The sequence below is a fragment of the Tachypleus tridentatus genome, chromosome 1, assembly GCF_004210375.1.
Source record: "Tachypleus tridentatus isolate NWPU-2018 chromosome 1, ASM421037v1, whole genome shotgun sequence".
NCBI classification, from domain to species: Eukaryota; Metazoa; Arthropoda; class Merostomata; order Xiphosura; family Limulidae; genus Tachypleus; species Tachypleus tridentatus.
Genome location: NC_134825.1, coordinates 49,673,186 through 49,685,352, shown reverse-complemented (window position 1 = coordinate 49,685,352; position 12,167 = coordinate 49,673,186). Strand labels below are relative to the sequence as shown.

The window sequence follows — 12,167 nt, the reverse complement described above, 5'->3', positions numbered from 1 at the left end:
CTCAAGGTAATCTGGATAAAATCCTGTAATTTTTACCTTTTTATGCCCAGATTCTGGAATATATCTACTGATGTCTGAAGGACTTTGTCAACATAATCAAATCGTTCTGGATAACATTTGAGGGCAAGATTAATTAGAGACACTTGAAGAGAGACAGTATCTTCTGCTGGCATATCTTGGCGAGACTAAAGTATACATAAAAATATCAAATTTAAATTAATTTCAGGTGAGACAACCACTGAAGCTAAAACACACATAAATACATTGAATCTTAACTGGTTTCCTTTCTAGTGGGATAGCCTTGCAAGACACAGAAAAATAAGTAAGAACAATTCTAAATTTTAAAACATAAAATTAATAGATATTTTAGTGGTTTTAAAGGCACCTTTAAAATTAAAGTTTATTTTGTAATTCATAAATGGAATAAATCTAACTTTTTATTAATTATAACCAATTTCTGGAAGATAGCATCATAATGAAGAAAGGTAACATTCTGAACAACAATCTTCAGCATAAATTACATCAGCCAGTTCCAATAGACCTAATATGTGTTTGAAAGTCATGCTACACAGCAAAAGTTTTTTATTTTCCTTTTAATCAGTCCATTATGACTTTCAAAACAAAGCTGTGTAAACATAGCATTATTTATCTATTTTTGTCTGCCACAATTCACTTCTCACAAGGATTTTCCTTCAATTTCAGAATTCATTAGTTAGCCTGGATAGTGAAGACAAACAAGTCTATTTGAAATATTATTTATATGCATAGAAGTGAGAAAAAATTAATGTTGAAGTGTTACAACTGAAAGTTAGCAAAGCAATGGAATCAACAGGCCTATTATTTGTGATAAAATTGTATATATATTTTTTCACATTTTTCTTCATTCACCACTGATTCAAAATTAATAGTAAGACATAAATGTATGAAACTTTTTTTAATTAATTTTGATTTCATGCTAAAAACAGACTAATTTAAGGTGAGTATTGTACAATTTTCATACTGAAGTCAGTTACTCAACTCTTGTCTAACCAAATAATAGAATTTTACTATCATTCTTTTAACATACCAACAACCACAAAGTGCATTTTTTAGCAATGGAATGCAAACCAAGAATTCTCAACTTTGTAACCTGGTCATGCTAATCACCAGGCCATGTCCAGCCTCACTAAATAAATATAATTTGAACAAAAATATCTCTACCTACTTGTATAATTTGGGCAACTTGTTCAGAGAAAATATCAAACAATTTGATATCCTGAGGTATTCCTGTTCCATCTTCTTTTGTAGCAAACACAGCAAGTCTAACACAAATCAATATTAAAAATGTAGTTTTTATCACAGAAGACTAAAGCATGTCATAAATGCTAAAATATGTAATCGTACTTTCTCATACTTATTGAAATGTACTGAAAAATACTATAATGCTAAAAAAATCAACAAATATAGAAGGTTTATAAGAAATGTTTTTATAACAGACAGATAGTTAGAAAAGTATACCACTAACACATTAATACTTAGATACAAACAAGAATAAGCAACCTAATAATCTACCCTGTTTAATATAGCTTGTTTATTATTGAACACAAACATCACACACGTGCCAAATGTTCATTGTTTCTGCTGTTGTTTTGGTGTTAATCACTAACGAAACTTCTTGTGAATCTTCATGGTTATATCTAACTGGAAATATCCATATGTTATTACTCTGTGAACCTTAGTGTGTATCTCACCTTCTTGTAGTTTTCCCTTCTTTAGAGAAAAGTGAAATATTTGAACAAAAACATTTAATGTAGAATATTATGTCCTCTCTTTCAATGACAGAAATGTAGATAATCCAGTCCCTAGCCACTAAAATAAATTAAAATAGTTATGTCAGTATGTGTTTTCTTATAGCAAAGCCACATTGGGCTATCTGCCAAGTTCACTGGTTATATCAGTAAGTAAAGTGTTTATCTATTTACTGTTATTCACGATAAAGATTTCAGTTTAGGTGCACGTAATCTATATTTACTTTATTAAGTAAATGGTGAAATTATAATCTTTGTCAAATTCACTTTTATTTTTAACAGACTGTATTCTATGATAAAAATTATAAATATAATTCACACATCAAAATATAGTGTGCAGCCATAGTTAAAATAAACTATTCAATCAATACAACCACTTTACATCTATAATTATCTTTAGGATGCATTAAGTAATTGTACAGAAATGATCTGACCAGAAATATTCTAAATTAGCACTATAGAACTGTGTACAGTTCTCACACTTTGGTTTTAATATAAACTGAAAATTTTTCAAATTTTCTGGTACTTGGGAACATCATGTGAACTATACATAAAAGCATACTTTAAAATAAATAGTACCAGCTTACAGAAAATACTGTTTCATTAAATAAAATTAATATTTCACTTAAAATTACAATTTATTCTTATGAAATAATAAAATCTATTACAGTATAAAAATTCTTAATACCGGTCAATCAGTGCTATAATAATGTTTTTGACATTGACATTCTGATGTAGTTCAGCACACGCCTTCAAAAAGCTATTTAGAGTTTGCAGATGGAACTCATCAGGGAAAACTTGAATGATACACTCCATTAAATATTCTTGTGCTATAGCATCTCTACAGCTTACAACTTGCTCTAGGATTCCTGGAAGAACTATCTATAAAGAAAACATTTACGAAAGAAGAAAAACTCAAGTAAGTCAAATGATGAGTAATGGAGATAACAGGTGATGTAATAAGTCAAACAAATAATAAAAAGTTCAAACAAAAGTCAAGAACTAGGGAAAAAGTTATGAAAAAAGGTGAAAAATGGTAAAAAGTTATAAAAATCAGAAGTGAAAACAAAAAGAGAGAGAGAACAGCTATTCTTTGACAGATTGTTTAGGAATGGTATTCCTGAGGAATAAACTACAATGGACAGCAAGTGCCTATTATGTAAGATACAACTTCAGTTTAACAAAATAGTAATAATGATTTGTGTATTTTATCCAAATATTGTACTCTGGCTGGTCCTAAAAAATCTTGCAGTATATAATCAAAATGAAATATTTACTGAATAAATAATTACAAATTCTCACCCATGCAGATCAATAAACATTTATCTTTCAATGTCATATTTAGCCTGCACATTTCATATACAATAATACAGATACACATTTGTACAATTTTTAAAACAGTAGTTATTCTGAATTTTATTTGTCGTCAAGGGTATTATCATATTTATCAGTCAACATAAGGTATGATATATAATTTATTACAATTTACAGCTTTTACAGTAAAATTAGTTTTTATGACAGGTACGATGTTTCGATTACTGTTACAACCATTATCAAATACACAAGAATTTACAATAAAGGAGGTTTTGGTATTGAAATTAACATTCAAAAGCCAAGAACGTAGTTACATTCCAGAACTGATTGCAGTTAAGTATTCATGTAAATATCAAACCATGTTAATTTTACAGATTATGTATGACTGAAAAAAGAGAGAAAACAACAAAGTTGAATAAATATAAAAAACTACAGAATATTTTATGTAAAATATTTGTATAAACTTGTGAATGTGTGAGTAAATAATATTTGTTGGAACTTTACTTGTCAAAATAAAAATTTCTGTAACACAATCAATCTACATGAAGTACATTTCACAGTGGGAAATGCAATCTACAAAAAGCTAACTGTAATATACTGTTCTTACATTCTTATGGTGATTAAAATACGCTATTTCATCATTTCATTACTCTGGTTTTTCATTTTTTGTTTGGTATTTTGCAAAACCGATACCATATATTCACTGTTTCAGTAATAGTAAAACAATCTGAAAACTGCAAACGTGCAATGCTTCTACTAGGAATATTGGGCATGATGTAATTACGCATGTATTAAACAACACAAACAGGGATTCAAACAATAGCAATTTAAAGAATATAACAATGTTTCAACTATTCTTTAGCAAAAATATTAAAATAGCCTCATTGTTTAACATTTAGAATTTAAGAGTGTGCGTGTTCACATTAGTTAATTTTCATGCAATTTCACAACGCATCAAATTTATTTACAAAATTTTATATTACTTATAAAGATTAATATCTTACTAGAATATGATTTAAGACTCAATTTTAAAATAATACTTAGCCCTGAAAACTGTATGATTGTTTCAGACACAGAGTTCATTCTAGAACTAAATGTAGGAAAGCCAGATAGTTGTTTTTTGTTTGCGTTTCTTCTCCAAATTTAAAATCATTGTATAAGAGATGAAATGTATACTGTTATTACAAGTTTTATTATATACCACAATTTTTTTAATTAATATACCAAACCTGCCATGGTATTTTGTGAAACCTAGAAGTTTGTATGCATTCTCTTGTAAATGTTTTTTGTTTATATATTCACCTTATTTTGCATAATATTATATACACAGTACTATACAGAAACAAGTAAAACAAAACATAATAAATAAATCCAAACTATGTAATTAATATCCAAAGCTTAATGAATGCCTCATGTAAAGAAATTATGACAGCAATGTATTACTCAAAAGCATGGGTTTATCCTTTGTGAAAGAAGATTGTCACCTACATATAACAAAAACAATTTATTTTCAATCAATGCCTCATTCTTTCAGGAATTTGAGTTGTTCTGCTGGTGGAGTTTGTCATAATAATATTATGTTAATTAATATTTACTGTCCCACATTCACCGAGATAATGCTGTTGTTTCAGTAAAGTCCAAGTACTTTAAAAACAGATAAAGCATCAAGTCACAGACAAATCTTTAAGCAAAAATGATAAAAAACATCTCAATTACATGAAAACAATTTTCAGTTTTAATCTAAAACAAAAAAAATACAGAAGAAACCTTTTTGTATTTTTCCACATCAATGCTCTCCAACTGAGACAGTCTAACCAAATTTGTCCCAACAAGCAAGCGTAGTTCTTGTCTCTCCTGCTCTCTCCTCTCCTTTTCCTTGGAGTGTCCCTGATGTTGCATGCGCACCCACAGTTTGTTCATTTCAGCAAAGTTTATGAGGATAAAATCAACAGAATCCTTTACTGTTCCAACAGTTTCAGCATGTCTAGAAATAATGAAAACAGGATGAAGTAAACAATTTGGGTTTGATCAGATCCTAGGAATTATTTGAAAGCAAGCATACAGCTGTTTAATCATAGACATAACCAAAATCTTAACAAGGAAACATTCATTATAGAATATTATCATTAAATTATGAACATATATGTTCATGACAGCTTGTTTATTGTGTGCTGTATAATTCACTGTAATCTTTAAGGTTTAAATAGATCACCTAAGTTTGTACCAAATGCTCAATCAGTTTATATTTCTAATAATTACTTTTGTGATTCAATTAATTTAGTAGTTGTTACTTTTCCCTGGTATATACATTGTAATTTAATAATATTTAGTTCTCTAATTTTAATTGGATAGTTTAATTTTGCTCAAATATATGAAGATATTACTATATTGGTAAATGAACACTCTAAATTAAACAAAATGATACATGTACATTTTAAAATGCTTTATTATTAAGTATATTTCATATAAATGAAACAGATTATAAATAACTAAATAAAACCTAAAAATATGTACAATAAACTTCTAAAATTATTAAATGATATAAAGTTCTCACACTTACTATTTCTCTCTCTGAAACTTCACTTACCAGGTAAAGAAAAGTAAATTTTTTGGACAGCAGTGAATATTTTGTTTTTATAAAAAAGAGAGAGAGAGAGAGAGAGAGAGAGACAGAGGATGGAAGACATAATTGACCAATGCAATTCTCTAATTTTTATCTGTCACCTCCCCTTCTTTTTCTAGATGTACCTATTTATATGATTTATTAACTTATTATGGAAAAATAATATAATGTTTATAATTATAACAACTTTTGTATTGAGAGTTTGAAGTACTTATTCTGTTACTAGATAATAAATGTAACTAAATTCAGGTTAACACAAGAAGTGAACACAGCATTCACAGAATTTTAATTTTTTGATAAACAAGTCAAGCTCCAATTTCTAGAATATTTCAAAAATATTTATTTGTATGTTTTTCATATTTTGAATTATTTGTTTCTTATGCATATTAATATTTTCAGTTGTTCTGTATATTATAATTTATAATATGGCACTACCAATAGTCCTGATTTTTTATCACAACCTTATCATTTAGGTTATCAAATGTTTCTCAGACACTTTTAGAATTGAAAAGTTATGGTTTTCCTATATCAAAAATGTATTTCCTACAGGCATTTACCTCCTTTCACAAAATTAGCTATCCTTTTTCATTGCTGTCCTCTATATTCAAACATTTTCTTTCCACATGCCACAAGTCTTGCATTTTCCCCTTATTAAAATAGTACATTCCAACATGTCTCTCATGCAAATGGTGTGTCATCTATTAACCAACACAGTATGTACACGAGGCCAAGCCATCCAGGAAGATGATGGTCAACTCCTATGATGGAGTATATAGGATTGAGAAGTCACATCAGCCAGGAAGGAGATGGATCAACTTCTGTGAAAGCCATATCACATCTACAACCCAGCAGAACACCACCACCCTATTCTTGACTGAATGGCTATAGTCAACTGTATACTGAAAAACCATTCAGGAGGAAACCTCCATGGTCTACCATTCTAGCAGCTTGAAACTATACTCCACTTGAAGAAGGGGGATAAAACACAATAGAAAGTAAGAAGAACTGTCATCACCAAAAACTGTGCAATGGGCGACCAGCATACCATATATTTTGAAAAGCAGACCATATCATGTTTTTGACTCAAGACACAGTAGGGTTGGGGGAGTGCACAGAGGAGATTTTGTTGTTAAGGAATATCTAATCAAGGATCTGTTTGAAAAAGGAATAAAGAAAGACCATTAGAAAAGAGGTAAAGAAACAAAACTTACCATTGAAAGTCACTCCAAAGTCAAAAGTATGGCCACAGGTGGAAGATGAAACCCCAACACATATTAAAGTGTGGTAAGATGAAGAGAATTGAAGACAAACATACTAGCCATGGTCCACACACAGTGTGGAGAATCTCCTCCAAAGGACAATGAAGATAGGAAATGAGGGAAATGTGAGGTGGCAAATTTTATGGGAGGACATGTAGAACTAGGTACAGCAGGAAGTGGGTAGAAAGTAGTAGGCCAAAGAGACCAGAATGTAAATGCATTTCATAGGTGAGAAGGTGAAAGGAGAAGGGATAGGATTACCAGAGAATAAAAAAACAGTTATGTTTACTCTGGATGTTAAATGTACATGCTATACCACACAATAGGGCCAAAACAGGATAGTCTATTTGGGTCTGGACAAGAGTAGAGATGGGAGATAAAAAGTATGAAAAGAGAAGAAAAGGAGACCCCCCAAGCCTCCATGGTATTAGAGAGAAAGGAAAAAATAGGTAGAATGGAAAAGGGTATGTGAAACATCAACTGCAAACTAAACAGACCTATAATGTCTGCAAGCAAACAGACCAAAAATCCATGGTAAAAAAGAATTGAGAAATTATGTCAACTAAAGCTACATAAAGCTAGTCAACAGTCTGCCAGCTTACCAACACAGAAGCCCTTCTACCTACACAAAATATTTCCATAAAAGATAGATGAATAGAAATAGCTAACAGGGAGATGACTCAACATGTGAAACTAGATTTTTACATCAAGGATTAGACCAAAACCAGGCATGCAGATGGAGAAGGGAGATACAGAGCAAGGAATTGAGTTCGATCCAGAAGGGTGAAGATAGTAGAAGAGGGACAGGTGGTGAGAGGAATAGACATTAGAGCTAAGGTTATGCTAGACAATGGGATGCAATCAGGAGAACTCAAGGATTGTAGTGTACTGACAAAATCACTTAATGAAGTAATCAGAAATATATAAGTAAGGCCAATCCTGGCTGAATGCATTGACAGCAAGAGCATGTGCAAGGAGGACAAGAAACCAAAAGAGAAGTAACTGTGTATGGCAAAAGCATCCAACTGGGTAGAATTACATAGATGGCAAAGGTCTGTGAAGACAAGTGGACTGACTGACCACTCAGTGGAATAGATTGGGTCTAGGTATGAAAGACAATCTGCAACTGGACTGAAAACACCTAGTACATGACACACAATAAGACCAACATGATGTGTAAGGGTCCAATACAAAAGTCCAAAGTCTAGACCAGGTGAATCCTTTTTGGTCTTTAAAAGCCACTTCCAATAGATCTGTCCAAATAAAGTCATCACCAGACAGTAATAGGCACGAGAAAGGAAGTGATGTAATACTTGACAAACCATAAGAGAGCTGATAAAATCAACATATAAGACAACATCTGCTGCAGACCAATGACCTGAAGCTTCATGGTGATTGGCCCAACCCCTATATTCCTGAATGAAAGCATCCACAAACAGATGTGTAACCAGATACGATGTAGGAATTGCCAAACTCACTGATGTACGAGATTAGTCAAACCACCTTTGCAGATAATCACTCAGGGAAGAAGGTAAATGGTGACAGAATACAAAGGTTCCATCATACGTAAAGTGTCCACCACAGGGATCTCACATGGACACAACCATGAAGAATCCAAGCAGTTAATAAAGACCACACTCCCAAAAGCAACAAAACATTGCAAGTAGAAAGAGACCAAGCCAAAATCACAAGATGAACAAAAAGTCCATGGAACAGAGATATAAAGGAGAAGGTAAATTTGACAGATGTTGGTGTTGAAGAAGACCCTCAAATACACAGGGATAGAGTGGATCAAAGGAAGGATCCCCTAGATCAAACAACCAGTCCACTAAAATTGCTGCAGAAAAGAGAAGGTGAGAGTAAGAGGATGATTTCTGTTTGGAGTGAGCTACAATAAGCCACTTCATCATCTAATAATAGAAGTGCAATCACTTCTATTGAAATGACAAGAAACAGCACATACAATGTGACAAAACATCTAATGGGAGGTGGAGGTAGACAATGGACACTGTCCACTCTTATTGTCATCTATCACCTAAATGAAAATATCTATCCCAGGATGAAAGAAAAACAATCTCCATGGTGAGCATGAAAAGGCAGTTGAGGAAAGGAATCTATGACCAGCTGTAAATTTCCGACTGTCTTGTGGACAAAAAAAACCCAAAAGACAAGAAGAAAATCTGAGGAACCAAATCAATTGCTGAATGCAAAGAAAAACTCAAATCATCTCTGATAGAAGCAGGCATGTCACAGGATCTCAAGGAGGAGGAAGAGAAATAGGTAATGACAAACAAGAAGGGGGAAAAAACTGGATAATAAACTCTCTAAAAGAACCCTTAGTAACCATTGGTTGTCAATGAAGAAAGCCAGCAAAGAAGAAACTCCAACAGTCAAGTTCCCACAGGACCCAAACACTGAGTAGTCACCAGTACCGGTGGTGATGGTTGGTACTCCATTAAAAACAAGAACCCTGAAATGAAAGAACAGGTAAGAGTTGGGAGGAAGTAGAACAGGAGATTTGTGGTCTTGGACGAGACAAATGAGCTATAAAAGTTGAGGGTAGACTGCCAGCAGGCTGACACCATCTGCAGCATAATATTGTCAGGAACTGGATTGAAGACAGACAAATTTTGAGACACAAGTAAGGTAAAGTGACTCAAAACAAAACTGTGTCCCTACCTAGAAGGTTCCCAACAACAAAGAAAACACATATGTAAGGCCAGAAGTGAGGATAAACTATAAGCTAAAATGGAGGAGAGAAAGTGAAGGGTATTGGCAAAAATCCCTCAATATCTGTGGAGATCCTCTGAAAACTGATGTAAGGAAAAAGATACCAAAGAAGCTTAAGTGAAAGACTAACAAGAGATTTGAGATCCTCCATATATAGAGCACTCAACAGTAAGAAAGGTAAAACTGACCAGAAGACCATAGGGGTTATGAAAAGTTAATCTCCTCAGGTAAATAGGAGATTAATAGAACAGCAATAATCTGAAAATCAGTTGAAAACAAAAGGTGAAAAAAAAGTATGTGACAACTATGGACATGGCAAAAAAAAAATAAGTGACAGAAATAAAAGAAAACAAACCCTAGACAGAAAAATCATGAAGAATGAACTAGGCAAAGGAGAATCCCCATGATAAAAATGGGGATGATCAGCAAACTTAAAATGTAGAAAATACAAAGTCCTCATCAGCCAGCAAGGCTCAGCAATTTCAGTAGAAGCCATGACAAAATCTGGGGAGAAAAACTGGATCTTGTAACTTTCAACTTCCCTGTGCACAACACAGCAGATAAATCCATTGTCTGAGTGCCTGCAAAAAAAACACTAGTTGCTGGTGGAACCCTCAGAAGTGGTAAGATTAACTTCAGAAGACACTACACAAAAATGTTTCACATAATGAGAGTAGAAATAAAGGAAACTGAATCAACAGATAAATTTGAAAAACTAGATGGTTGAACAAATCAAAGTTGTATGTTTGCTTGTTTTTTAATTTTGTGCAAAGCTACAGGAGGACTATCTGTGCTATCCAACCCTAATTTAGTAGTGTGAAACTACAGGGAAGACAGCTAGTTATCACCACCCACTGCCAACTCTTGGACCACTGTTTTACCAACAAATAGTTAGATTGGCTGTCACATTACTTGAAAGTGTTGAAAGGGCAAGTATGTTTGACAAGATGGAGATTCGATTCCACAACCCTCAGATTATACGTCGAGTGCCTTAAACACCTGGCTATGTCGGGCTAACAAAGTTGTAAACGAACCACCTTGTGAGGAAAACAAAGTTAAACATTCTGTGAAATATAAACAATAAAGCATAACATAATACGAACTCTACCAATGGAGCAGTGAAGGTTCAATAAAATAATGAAGTAGTTGTCAGATGCATCATATGTGCATACTATGCCATTTACTGGCCAATAGATGATGCATGATGATTTGCATGAGAAACATGTTGGAACATAATGTTCCCACAAGAGGAGAGTGCAATGCTTATGACATCCATAAAGAAAAAGTTCTCATGTGAGAGCAGCTCTGAATGAGAATAGCTAATCTTGTAAGTGGAAATAAGTACTGTATCAGAATTAATATAATTCAGTAACCAAAATTTGCTTCAACCTTGTAGATATATTTCTTGTAAGAGTTCAGCATTATTCTAAATTTTTTGGGTCTATTAATATTTAAACTTATTTTCTGTTAATCAGCTGTTATTTGCAGTAGCTATCTTATTCTTTAAACTACATTAATCATTACCCTAAACACATTCATGATACCATGAAATAACAATGGAGCAAAAAATAAACCAGAAATAACACAAGTCTGAGTACTTTTAGAAGCCAGCTTTTGTTTTAAAGTTTTCCACTATTTAGAAAGATTTAATATGCAAAAGTCTGTAATAAATATTAAAGTAATGCTTATGGTTAGCAGCATAGAGAGAACTAGTGAAGTAATGCTGAATACATTTTTGGAATAGTTGTTCAAAACAGATTTCTGAAAGAATCAAACACTTTCAACATACATCTTATTACTTTCTGTGAACTTCATAATTACCAAACGTGCAAGTTAAAAAAAAAAAATCCACATAGTTTTTGATAAGATTGAATAATGAAAGTGCAATACCTAACTGAAAAAATAAAATGATACATAATTAATAGTTTCCTAAGACAGTTTTTCAAATGATAAACTTCCTTATGTATTTTATATCTATGGGTGAGAAAAAGCATACAGAAAGCAAATGAAGGGGGCCAGTTAAAACAGATTAACATCCTTACTGAAGCATATAGTCAAAGCAAGTTCCAACAGTTAGTCAATAAGCACAAATATCTAGATTACTTGACTTTATTATACTATTTTTGCCTATCATTTTCCTTTACTCAGAGATAACCAAACTTAATTTTAATGATAAATAAAGCAGGAAATTTTATACATCTTCATTTTTCTACAACATATACATATCTAAATTATTTTCTTCAGAAAGTAAATCACTAAAGTCTGAGTATTCAAAAAAACTTTGTTTTGTCATTCAACGTTTGTGTTCAGTCCTCAAGTTCACTTGAAATATATAGAACATATGAATAATCTATCTTAGAAAACTTTGGATATTTCTTGATGAAAAATTCAGGTGTATAAATTTCAATACTATTACTTTTACTTTAAAAACAAGTTCTTTGTTTTAATGTACTT

At 32.2% G+C, this 12,167-nt stretch overlaps 1 protein-coding gene across 3 annotated transcripts in view; it reads right to left on the bottom strand.

Moving 5' to 3' along the window:
* Window positions 1–12,167, bottom strand: part of Vps35 (Vacuolar protein sorting 35) — a 51,367-nt gene that overhangs the window by 17,171 nt on the left and 22,029 nt on the right. For all 3 annotated transcript variants that reach the window (XM_076496635.1, XM_076496629.1, XM_076496623.1), the window contains 4 exons: window positions 4,869–5,085; window positions 2,476–2,669; window positions 1,205–1,301; window positions 37–185 (listed from right to left, as the gene is read on the bottom strand). In XM_076496635.1, the coding sequence (XP_076352750.1) occupies window positions 37–185; window positions 1,205–1,301; window positions 2,476–2,669; window positions 4,869–5,085 (657 nt within the window). The remainder of the gene's footprint in view (window positions 1–36; window positions 186–1,204; window positions 1,302–2,475; window positions 2,670–4,868; window positions 5,086–12,167) is intronic.